Source organism: Salvelinus fontinalis, chromosome 13, assembly GCF_029448725.1.
Source record: "Salvelinus fontinalis isolate EN_2023a chromosome 13, ASM2944872v1, whole genome shotgun sequence".
NCBI lineage: Eukaryota > Metazoa > Chordata > Actinopteri > Salmoniformes > Salmonidae > Salvelinus > Salvelinus fontinalis.
The window spans coordinates 15,176,746-15,189,113 of record NC_074677.1 but is presented as its reverse complement, the minus strand read 5'-3'; the positions used below and the strand labels follow the sequence as shown (position 1 = coordinate 15,189,113).

Sequence of the window (12,368 nt, the reverse complement as noted above, 5' to 3'; positions counted from 1 at the left end):
GTGAGCCTGCATCCTGTTATGAGAGGTCAGAGGGAGCTGCTGTATGGCTGCCATCTCAGAAAATCTCAGTCCCTTAAGTGAAAATGAAAGAGATGATACAGCAGTGTTCTTGGTGGAGAATAGTAATACACTGTGCTATCTGTGCCCAGGGAGACCAATCAGAGAACATTTTACTTGCTAGAGCGTAAGTTCTATTATTAAGCATCTTCCCAGAACCATGGCAGGATTACATTTAATGCCCCAATCTTATCTGCTTCAGGAAAATGAGTTACCTGGGTCATGTTCATTAGGACATGCAACAGGCAATGTTTTACAATTGGGATTTTTTTTTTCTGTTTGTTTTTTTCCATTTAGTGTCAAATGAACATGATCCCGGTTAGTTGAATAGCTCCTGAAGCTCATATTGAAAACAAAGACAACAGATTCTGTTTCACAGATCATTTACTTAAGAAAATACAAAACAATATAAATATATATTTTTACAGTAGTTCAAAATAGATCCATTGTAATATCCTTCATATGCTGTACATGTAAAAGTGGATAGATAAAACAGAAGCAAGGGTGCAACTTCAATTTAACATTGCATTAAACTGTATGTAACATTGTCATGAAAGTGACAAAACACCATCATAACCATTCTCCATTTATGCTAATATCCTTTCTTTATTAAGCGAAACATACACAGCCGTATCTTTGATAGCCTGTATAAGCATAGCATCCAAACTGAACCGCCAGTCTAGCGTTTCGCTACACACACGTGTGGCTTAAGATTTTCATGACATTATATTATTGTCAATTTATGTAAAATGTTGATCACTGACTGTTGTCTGTGGTGGATGTCACTTCAAGCAGCAGATTACTTCTTTTGTCATATACATTAGTTTGACCTTTGACGGTTTCACTTGAAGTTCAGTCATGTGAGCGGGCAAAAGCAGCAAGAGGGTTACCCCATATGCGATACTGGGACTGCATGAACAGTGAGAAACAGGATATAACTCTTCTTGTAGTGCTATCTCTGGAACAAATATCTATAAATATGATTCAGGTCATATTTCCCTCACCAAGTATTTCCCTTGGCTTGTTTTTCTTGTTTAAAATAGTCCTACCATTAACAAGACAATAAGTAAAGAACCATATCCTTCCTTCTATCACATCAAACTTAGAAATACACTATAATAATGATTTCAGTACTTATGCAACAATGCCCTATGTAAAAGGCAGAAAGCAAACACATCATGCAATGAACTCTCTACACAGTTTGGTCTGTCCTTGGTTGTCACTTTGTCACTGCTTTGTTACTTTGCAGTGTTACATCACTGACCTGTTGGGGCAAGTGTTCCATTTGCATAAGGCTTAGGACAATTCTAGTCTGGGGAATCTCTAGTGTTCATGATTGGTCTTGTGGGCTAGGCCTACGCCGATAAAGAGGCCAAGATCTCTGCGACAACAAATGCAACATGGATAGCTTCCCTGTGAATAACAAAGCAATCTTTCTTCAAAATGACATTGATTGTCTCAAATCCGTGCAATTACGTGATTTTGATTGATATGAAGTTGATCATGGAGATGCTGGTGGAAAAACCTGAATGTTACGCAGTCAAGGATTTCAGTCTGGCATGAGTTCACTGCAACGATGATTAAGGGACCAAGCCTATCCAAATTCCCTGTGAAGAAAGCGTGGGGTTGATGTTTGCTCCTCTCACTCTGCTCTGTCATTCAACCGACATTGGGAGAAAACCTCGAGCCAAGGGCCAGATTAGAATGCTTTAAACAAGGCTTTTGTTTCAGTAAAACAAAACAAGTCCTCCTTTCTGTTAAAGCCTCACTAATCCACTGTATCATTTAACTTATCAAACCGGTAATTTGACTTGACAGCCTCTCTATGTATGGTAGCAACCAGAGAGGATTTCTGGGGATTATTTTTTTTTTGACTAATGCCCGTAGCAAGGGACACCCAGCATTGTGAAATTGCAAAATATTATTTAGTATGGGCTTTTGCAAGAGTGAGTTTATCAATAACAGGAAAGGTATCTGCAGTGCCCTACAAGCTGTGAAAACAAGCTACATTATTTTCTGTCGGTGTTCCGACAGTACTACTTCCTTTGGAGTTATTGCTTCAATCCTGTTTTGGTTCCCCCATAACACCCCTATCTCTACCAGTGAAAAATACAAAAATACAGCTACGAAATTAATATTAACTGCAATTTCTCCTATAGGAATTACCCACAGGAGGAGGAATGATTCACGTCTATACAGTACATCCTATTCATGTCCCACAAATAGGATCTGTAAATTCTACAAAACACTGATTGAATACTAAAGTAGTGTCACAGTCATCTATTCTAAAGAACTGCAGTCATGACCTTCACACCCTGTGGTTTCATAATGATGTGCTGATATTGAGATTAATTGAAGAGAGCTCTCCACTCTGACATTACATGGCACTGATGGGCATGTTTGCATTATGCTCTCCACCATTAGTGTCATTTAGTCTATATAACGAAAATACCTTAGTCAAAAGCAGGTTAATAATAATAAAATAAATCTACAAATACAATACAATTAAAGTGCAAACTACTGCATTGAGAAAGAGAGGTGTTGGTGTATGGCCATAGGTTTGGACCAGCAAATCTAATGCATATCAGCTGACCCTGTGCAGTCATTCAATCTTTTTCCCAGGTGGAAATGGCTACATTTCTATATACTGTATGTGCACATGATAATGATATAAAAAGAGACCACATTCACCCTCTTGTGTTTCACATAACTGTATGTTATTAACTTGAAGAAGAAAAGAATAGAACACTTTCAATTTGTGCAACTTCTATAAGCCACAACATGTCACCAATCTGACCCCAAATGAGTCACTGTGCTACCTGGTTGATCAAATCTGTACTGTCATTGACGTAGTTTCCCTCTCTCCAATAAAGTCCTATTGTTGTGGTAGTTGTTTTTGTGTATTTTTCTTTAACTTCACAGGTGAGCTGAAATATCTAATGGAGCCATTTCCTTCAAGACTTGGCTCCCATGTTCCAGAACTCAACACATTCCCTCCAAAATTGAAATAAAATTAGGAAATAGTGCACACTTCATATTGAAAGGCACCAACAGGCGCTGGTTCTCTCAGCCTAGTAGTCTCTGCGAGGAGACATGTCCAGCATCTCTTTGTCCTCAATCACAGGACACCTTCTTTAGGCCCTGAAGCTGATGTTGAGCTTGCGCCTTTTGGGGTGGCACACCTTGGAGAGCACCACCAGCACCGCGATCAGCACCAAAGCTGTCACCACGATGACGATAATGCTCACGCTCTTACTGTCCAGCTTCTGACACTGCTCTTGCGTCACACTCCCAACATTCACCTCCACTGGCTCCGAGTTCTCTGTGTACTGGCAGGTTACTGTCGCGATGTCCGGGATGACCACATCAGAGTGCTGGAGCATGTTGAGGAAGCGGGGGTTGCTGCAGCAACTGAGAGGGTTCGAGCCCATATAGAGGGTTTTGAGCGTCCGCTCCAGGACCAGGACTGTGTTGTACTCCAGGGTCACCAGGTTGTTGTTCTGCAGGTTCAGGGACTCGATGGAGGACTCCTTGTTCCAAAGGGGGAGAGTGGTCAGCTTGTTGGTGGATAGGTCCACAAATTTGAGACTACTTAGCATGGAAAGGTCCGTGTTCAATTCTGGGATGTGGTTTTCTCTCAGTGAGAGATTAGTTAGGGAGGTCTCCAGACTAGAGAAAGCATTCTGGTGAATGTCCAAGCCTGGGTTTAGGGACAAGTCCAGCAACCTGAGTGGGGTGCCATTGAAGGCATATGGTGGCAGAACCTCAAGATTGTTTCCAGAAAGGTACAACAAGTGCAGGCTTGGTATTGATGTAAAGGAGACACAGCCTGGAGGATCCTGGGAGTTGTGGTCTGTCTGGTGTGATTTTCGCTGTGAAGGGCAGACTTTCAGGTAGTTCTGCTGGAGGTGAAGGCCTCTGATGCTGGGCAGTCTTTGGAACGTTCCAGAGTCCATTATGGTGAGGAAGTTCCCTTGTAAGAAGAGTTCCTGCAGTGACCGTAGGGTGTTCTCCCCAAATGAGAGGTTTTGTAGGGCATTGTAACTCAGGTCCAGGTTCTTCAGAGAGTTTAGAGGGCTCTCCTGGTCTATAGAAAAGGCCCCGATACAGTTATTACTTATGTTAAGATGCACAAGGGACACCATGCTGCAGAAGAAAGACGTCGGTATGCTCTTTATCTGGTTGTAGCTCATGTTGAGGTACTTGAGCCTTGAGAAGTCCTGGTGTCTGCTCATTCCACCTGACTGCGTGTGAGGTACGAACGTGTCTCTGAGGTGCTCGAGCTCATCGGCTGTTCCTGTGGTATTGATACTCATCAGGCGGTTGCTGGACAAATCCAGGTACATGAGCTTGTTCCTTCTGGGGAGAACGGGGAAGTAGTGGATATTGTTTTCCCTCAGGTCGAGGTAGAGGAGCTCGTACTCTAGGTCTGAATCTGTGGTTTGGAAGCACTCCATGCTGTTCTTACTGAGGTTCAGCACCTTGAGTTTGGAAAGATTAAAGTCAGTGATGCAAGTGATAGAGTTAATGGACAAATCAAGCTCGGACAGATGGAGCAACGAGTCAAATGCTCCGTCCTCAATCTCTAAGATGACGTTGTTGTGAAGGTCAATGTTTCTTAAGGCCAAAGATCCGCAAAAGGTCTCCTTGCCAACTTTGGTGATACTGTTGCCATTCAGAGAAAGGTTCATTAGTGCTGGGGCTTCACTGAGAAAAAAGTCGGTCATCCCCGTGTACAGGCCATTGCCTGAGAGGTCAAGCCTCTCCACAGCCGTAAGAGGCCCAATGCTGGTTTTCGAAACAGCAAAAACATCCAAGTAATTACTGGAGAGGTCCAGTACTTGCAGATTGTACATGTCTTTGAACAGACCTGGCTGGATGAACTGGATCTTGTTGGAATGGAGGTTCAGATGATGAACGGTGGTGTAGATTGCAAGAACTTCTTGAGTAAGGTTTTGTAGAATGTTACGAGAAAGGTCGAGCTTTTGAATGCCATGAGGAAGCTTGGCTGGAACGGTCCTCAGGTTCAGATCGTTGCAGTACACGTCATTCTGGACCTGTGGACAGAACAAGGAAAGATAACTACATGAGCTTTGACCTTCACAGCGCCACTGTACACTCCCAGAAGACCACAAGTCACCTTGACACTTTACACTATCACAGACCAAACAGACCAGAGAGTTGTTTTACTGGCCATTGTATCTGTGTTCTTGGCAGTCTGGAAGACTGTGAGGCTTGTGGGGATTTCACCTCATAAAACAAGCTCTTATTACCTCGGGATTTTCAGAACGCCTGGTGGACAAAGTATTTTTCCATATTTATTTTAAACATTCAACTATTCACTTATCAGTGTGGCTGGTAATTGAAACCATATGGCATGAGCCCTCTCTAAATACAACACATTAAAAAAACACGCACACACACTCACATAAAACAAAGTGGATTTAGGTTCTTGGCATACTTGTGGTTTTGAAGTCAGCAGTAAGCATTCCTTAGTTTTAGTTTTATTTCTAAAAGACAAGCTTTTCTGAAAGATTTCTTCTGGCTTTTATGAACAAGTGTTCACATATGTTTTTGATTAATAACTTCATATGCATTTAAAAGAACTTGCAAATCACATACTGTCATACTGTATATTGTCATAGGATCTAAAGATGTTATAACAGAATGTAATACTGTTATAGAAAGAGAAAGAAAGTGAGGTGTGTACAGCACATCTGTAAAGCACCAAGTTTGTTTCCATAAACTAAAGCGAATGCACAAACAATTGACTGCATTTAGATATATTCATACTGATACTGTACATTTGTACATCCACTGCATATCAACTGTATACCCACTGTATATTTGTATATCCACTGTTCATTTTCTTACAGCTCTATGCTCACTATCTAGTTGTATATAATGTATGCAAACTTTGTTTAAACTCCATAGTCTGTATTCTGTCTCTAAATATTGTCTATGACTAGTAGCACCATATCACCAAGTAAAAGTATGTGTAAATGTACTTGGCGAATAAAGGTGATTCTGATTCTAATTCTTATTCTGGACACTGCCTCAAAAAATGAAAACACCATCTCCCTCTAATGTATTTCATTCAAACTGGCACACTGATATCAGTTCTTGCAGTCTAAAGAGGCAATTTCCTGCCCAGTTCCAAATCATCCTGCCTGTTTATACAGTTTTCCCGTCAGTAGTCAGGAATGCGATACATTCCCAGGACTACAGCAATAGGAATTTCATATCAGATATTGTTTTCTTATGTCTTTGCCAACAAGATCTCACGGTCTGACTTCAGCATTCAACGTTTGTCCAGGGGGGATAAATGTCAAACTTGACAGTTAAGTTTCGGCATTAATTCCGATTGGTTAAGTTAAGGGTTAAGGTTTGGGATAGGGTTCAAATAGAAACAACTCAGCGTTAATTTTAGGCATCAATTCCGATTGGTTAAGTTAAGGGTTAAAGTCAATCAATCAATCAAGTTTATTTTATATAGCCCTTCGTACATCAGCTAATATCTCGAAGTGCTGTACAGAGACCCAGCCTAAAACCCCAAACAGCTAGAATGCAGGTGTAGAAGCACGGTGGCTAGGAAAAACTCCCTAGAAAGGCCAAAACCTAGGAAGAAACCTAGAGAGGAACCAGGCTATGAGGGGTGGCCAGTCCTCTTCTGGCTGTGCCGGGTGGAGATTATAACAGAACTATGCCAAGATGTTCAAAAATGTTCATAAGTGACAAGCATGGTCAAATAATAATCATGGATAATTTTCAGTTGGCTTTTCATAGCCGATCAAAGTAGGGTTAAAACAGAAAAAAATGTAAACGAGTGCCTAGCACTTTGGATTGAACCCGCAATCCTTGGAGCCATAGTTTGCGGTTCAAGTCCCTCTATCCCCATCCACACCACCCTAGCAAGCCGCGAGCCTAGTAGATGGTAATAGGCGCTCACGTTGGCCCTAGTGGACGGTATAAAGGCATCTCCTGATGTCCTCGGGACATGGACAAAAGTGAAGTGGATCTGGTGTGACCTGGCTGATCTCCGCAAATGATGGAATAAGGAGAGAAGGAAAACACCAAAGGGCTGTTCTATTGACAGAAAGCAATGCCTGACCTTCTTTTAGTAAAGGACTAACAAAGGACACTGTGTAACATCAGGTCCAGATTGATAGTACCTGAGAGAGGAAACATTCCCCCTACAGAAAGCAGCCCTGAGGCTTTCAGCTCGTTAATTTGATCCGTTTGGCTGTGGACATAGAGATGCTTCATCCAAATACGGAGCTAGACCGAGATTACACATTTGTCAACACAACAACAGGCAGAGGAAGTCAGTCAGTATACCCAAGATGCCAAGAAGAGTCTGACATTAAGTCCAGCTATGTCTAAACACCCACATTAATGTAAGTGCTTGGACGATTATAGTTGAATACACTGTACTGTCTGCAAGTGATTTGAGACATCACAATCACAGTGCAGAGTTGTGAGGTAATGGCACACGTGCCTCCTCTAAGACTATAGCTTGCTTTTATCTTGCCTGGGCACATCTACTTATTCTTCTCCATCTCAAAATGAAACAGTGTAGGTGTGACTACTCATGGGTTATGTGGTCAAACTGTAGGTTCTGTTATCTGCGGTTCAGAGTGTAAGGAAGCAGCATGGCTAGAATAACAAAAAGGATTGGTTTAATATCACAAGACTCCAATAGAAACATTCTATGCCCCTGGACAATTCGAAAGTACCTGATATACTGTACTTTGGATATACAATACATGAGAGGTTTGTGAGAAAACTGCCAAAACTCTCAGATAACAACATCAAGGTACACACTAGCCACTGCACACAGACGTCAATTCAACATCTATTCCACGTTGGATCAACGTAAAGTCCTTGAAATTAAGTGGAAACAACGTTAATTCAACAAGTGTGTGCCCAGTGGATACGCTAAAAGTGCAGTTTTGCAAATGCTATAGTAAAATATAGATATAATAATACTAAACTATTCTTGGTCAAAATCAAAACGACAATAAAACATAGGAAACACTATCAAAACCGATTACAGAAATATCAGTTATCAGCAATTATCAACACTATTCCTCCCCTCTATGTTACTAAAATCAGGGGTCTCACTTTAAATGAAATTCCCATAAAATAAGTGGCCCAGAATACTTATTTATTTTATTGCACATAGTTTAAAACGTTGCAAAAAAAGTGCATTACAAATAAATGTATTATTACATGGCAGTTACATATTTTACACATAGTTGAAATACTTCTAGTTGGCATACTAGTATACTATGAAAACATTCCAAAAGCCTTTTGATGCATCAACTCACTTACCACTTGGCAGGGGGAGAGCTGGCGTGGGGGACGTACCAAGGATGCTGCAACATCACTGACGATGGCCAGGACCAGCCAGAGGTAGGCTGCCATGGTGCTGTGACACAGAGAGAGAGCACACATGAGTGCAGGAAACACACTGATGGGTTTATGATATGAACTGAGACCTGTCATTTATTCCACTTGCAACGTCATATCGCTGCTACTAAGAATTCATGACTGAGCTTAACCATGCATGTCTTGGTTCATTTGGGTAGGTCCGCACATGCAAGGCTTAAATTGTGATTATTTCTTAAATCATGAGGATGATTTTGTTGGTTAGTTACCTCAATGTCTCTGGTGTCCACTGACCGCCAATAACATTTGCAAACTTCATCAATCACAATATGACCCTACATGAGAATATGGAATACTAAACAATATTACAAAGAATGAGAGTAAGAGACAGATTGGTTTGCTTAATAAGTGTAATTGCAGTGGACACTTACAACATGCTACCATGCTACTATGTTTAGTACTTGTTCCTCTCAGGCTTGTTTTTAGTTTTAAGTGACGCAAAAGGAAACTCCCACTGATCACTCAAGCCGAGATCTAAAAGGTTAATTACTATAGGAACAAAGATAGTCTTTAACCAACAACCAGGACTTGTTTTGGTTCTTAGAGCTGAAGAGCTGACATTGCATATCATGCATCTTTATTGTCTCACCACAAATAGTAGAAATTAATAGATATTTCTGTGTCACACTGTACCTACAGCAAAAATCAAGACTTTTATTGAATGACTTTTCTTTGCCCTGAACACAATGCTGTCCACATCACTCAGTTAACATAGGAAAATACCCTCTGAATTCTCAGTGAATGATACTCTCCCCCAAGACTCCACAATAGCCCACGAGAACATAACACTCCTACCCAGCAAGTACAAAAACATTTCACACATTTGCTCTCATGTATTAATCTATACACCCATCCACCTCTTTTCTCATTATCTTCTTTACACGTTTACATAGAACATTCCTTCCCCTACTCCACAACCTCCACTGCTAAGTGTATCGTTCTCCTCTCCTCTTCCCTCTGTTGTACAGCTGAGGACCATTCTACCATTTTCCAATACATTCTTAACATTCACCCTAATCAGCAAGCAGCAGGAACCACGCACATCATAATGAGATATTATCCAAAGTCGTCCATAGGTGTTTACCTCTTCGAAATGGTTACTTTCCCATGCAGAATCTTCTGCTCATGCTGCTGCTGCTGTGGTACTCTCACATCCTCAGTGACACACTCCTACACACTCTCACACACAGCAGACTCTACCCCGCACCTCTTAGCGCTGGTCCCGGGCTATCACATCCTGTGAGAATATCCTGCATCATTGTTGTTTTTCCCCCTTCCCTTCTTTTTGGGAAATACCTTATATGGGATTTGGAAGACCATTTTCTCTGTACTTCCTCCCATATCACACTAATTTCTCACTCTCGTATCCTTCCTCCCTCTCTCTCTTTATCAATCTCTTTCTCACTCTGTATCTCTTTCTCCCTCTCTTCGCTTCTCCCTCGCACTTCCTTTGTCTCTCTTTCTTCCCCTCCCTCTCTTCATCTATCGCTCATCAGTCAGAAGAACTGGGTCTTAATTCTTTGTGGCTTGTTGTTCCCACGTTGGCAGTTGCTCATTCTGGAACAGCTGTGTACATAGGGAGGTTATAAATTCCTTGTATCTTTCTGTAAACAGTTAGGCATGCAAACATATAAAGTTCAAAAAGTGCTCGGCTAAGAGGCTATTTATTATGTGTTCTTGGTAGTCTCCGTGGCCAGCCAAGTTATCATAAACTAACCAGATTGTTATCCTATTCTTCAGAGAAAGACAAACATACATATTCACAAGATGTACACTTTGGTAAGTATCATGTCATTGGCCAACTTTCAAATACTGTTGAAGCCTCAACTGGGGATGTGAAAGATACACATGCGCATTGCACAGACACACGCCCGCCCGCACACACACACACACACACACACGAACGCACATGCACGTCCGCACAAACACTCACCCTTTCCATCCAAAAAGGCGACGTCTTCTGAGGTGTTGTACCATTCCAGAATTGAATCTCAGAAATATGTTCCTCTCTCCCCTAGTTCACCCAGAGGTGTGCATTAAGTGAAGTGAAAGTCCATCTGTGGCAGTCCCCTTTGCAGCTTCCTCGGCCCAGTTATATTGAGCACAATGGGGAATCCCATTACATGGTATGCCTATCCCAAGGGATACAACTAGATAATATCCAACTTCGATAACAATGGTCTATTCAGTTCTATCCATAGTTTACATGTTACAAAGTTTCGTCAATATCTGTCATTAGCTTAACTCCGTCTTTGAATTAGCTCCACTAAATGTGAAAGGGTGAGCCGTTCTGGATAGGTATATTACCTTGTGAGCACACCTGTTTGAGTGAGATGGGTGCAACTGCAGCCTGCAATTCAGAGGGTTCCTGCATGTGGGCATTCCTGCATTTGCATCAACCCCACTTTATACTTCTATTGGTACATTTTTAGGCTATATCTCCAGTACATAAGCGGGAAGCAGGGACACTCCAGTACTGTAGATGCCGGTAATGCACCATAACGTTGGATGGCAACCTCGGATAAACCCAACAGAAGAAGAAGAGGCGGGGGCATCAACAGTAACTAGCTATAGCTAGTACACACCAGTAGAGTGTTCTTTGCCCCAGCCTGTCCGACACTGTTCTCCCGCAGTTCTGTTTAGCAGTTCTGTTAATGATAGCAAGGTCGGGTGATTGGCAGGTGAGAGCGAAGGATAATGTGTGCTAGCTTAGCCAGCTAGTCCTAAGGAGGACTCCGGTACACAGCAGGCTAGCTAGCACATGGTGTTGCCCCTGCCTCTCGCCTGCTGTGTACCGGACCAGCTAGCGGTAGGCGGTGCCGACACCGGTAGACAGTGTACTTCACCCCCACCTGTCGGGCACGGTTTTGTCCAGTACACAGCGGGCAGGGGGTGACACCATGTGCTAGCTTGCTACTAGCAAACTAACTAGTTAGCACAGGGTGTCGCGCCCGCCTGCTGTACTAGCCGGAGGCGGGGCTTCCGGTAAACAGTGTACTTGGGGCCTGCCTGTCGGCACGGTTTTCTCAGGTACACAGGAGGAGGGGGCGATACCGCAGTTCTGTTAACGATGGTGAGGGCAGGTGTTCAGCAGGCAGGAGCCAAGGACACTGTCTACCACTAGCTAGTTAGCCAAGATGACTCCAGTACACAGCAGGCGGGGGCGGAAAAACTCTGATAACACTTTTATTTCCCTTTTGACCCACATTCAAAAGTGTTACACGAGCAAGAAGATATCGTGCTCGGGGGGGGGGGGGGGCGTTCATGCAGGAACCAATGAGATGCTTGAGGGGAGTGTTCAAGAAGGGTGCAGGAATGCCCACATGCAGGAACTCCCCGAATTGCGGGCTGCAGCTGCACACTGTTGGTTTGAGTCGAAACCAGCTTTTTGTCAGGTTTATGTTTATTTTATCTATCAAGGTCTATGTCTCCCCCTAGTGCCAAAAATAATTGATTACACATAAATTGATTGCAAATTCTTCACTTTGAAAATGACTGCTTTGGAAACTGAAATAGTTCATGCTTCTCAATGGTCATTTGAATGATTGATTCGTATCCATTGATTCTTGAAGACTTTAACTTAGAAATGCCCCATGAACTTAGTACAACTCTTAGCCCATCACAATCAAAAATATGAGGTCAGCCTACACAACAATGTTATCTTCAGAATATGTAAAAAAATAAAAAATAAAAAAATAAATGTTGATGTCATATATTATCAGTCCTTGCATCTATAGCTCCATACATTTCTAAAGCACAAGTTAGCTTTGAAGCAAAAGTTAGTGGTGGCTTTAATAAACAGCCAAACAACAGGCTTTGAAATATGTAAACTAACACAGCCAGTCAGCCACAGATTCAAC

General features: G+C 42.2%; 1 protein-coding gene across 1 annotated transcript; it reads right to left on the bottom strand.

Annotated features, from left to right (window-relative positions):
- Positions 1-423: 423 nt before the first annotated feature.
- On the bottom strand, positions 424-9,897 carry LOC129868148 (transforming growth factor beta activator LRRC32-like). The gene is made up of 3 exons (XM_055941839.1): positions 9,593-9,897; positions 8,392-8,488; positions 424-5,114 (listed from the first exon to the last, which is right to left on the bottom strand). The coding sequence occupies exons 2-3, from the start codon at positions 8,482-8,484 to the stop codon at positions 3,192-3,194; spliced, it is 2,016 nt and encodes a 671-aa protein (XP_055797814.1). The 5' UTR covers positions 8,485-8,488; positions 9,593-9,897; the 3' UTR covers positions 424-3,191.
- Between the last annotated feature and the right edge of the window lie 2,471 nt (positions 9,898-12,368).